At 31.7% G+C, this 243-nt stretch overlaps 1 protein-coding gene across 1 annotated transcript in view; it reads right to left on the bottom strand.

Annotated features, from left to right (window-relative positions):
- Positions 1 to 98: 98 nt before the first annotated feature.
- Positions 99 to 243, bottom strand: part of LOC108690955 (glutathione S-transferase 1-like) — a 14,145-nt gene continuing 14,000 nt past the window's right edge. Inside the window, 1 exon segment of the mRNA XM_018198512.1 lies at positions 99 to 243. Coding sequence (XP_018054001.1) covers positions 99 to 243 — 145 coding nt within the window.

The raw sequence follows: 243 nt of genomic DNA, 5'->3' as shown, positions 1-243 counted from the left end.
ATTTATTCGAAATCTATATAAAAATATTATAAGACAAATTATTATTTCATAAAAATATGAAAGCACCAATGCATTACACAACTGTTAATGTCACGAGATTACTTCTTTTTTCTAGCATTTTCGACAAGATCTCTGAATGCTTTTATACCGATGCCTTCGACTTCATTGTATTTAGGAGCTTCGGCTTGGATCTTGGCAAACCATCTCAAAATGTTGCTGTATTTACTCAAATCATGACCCACA

This window comes from Atta colombica, unplaced genomic scaffold (assembly GCF_001594045.1).
Source record: "Atta colombica isolate Treedump-2 unplaced genomic scaffold, Acol1.0 scaffold38, whole genome shotgun sequence".
NCBI lineage: Eukaryota > Metazoa > Arthropoda > Insecta > Hymenoptera > Formicidae > Atta > Atta colombica.
This window is presented reverse-complemented; position numbering and strand designations above follow the sequence as displayed.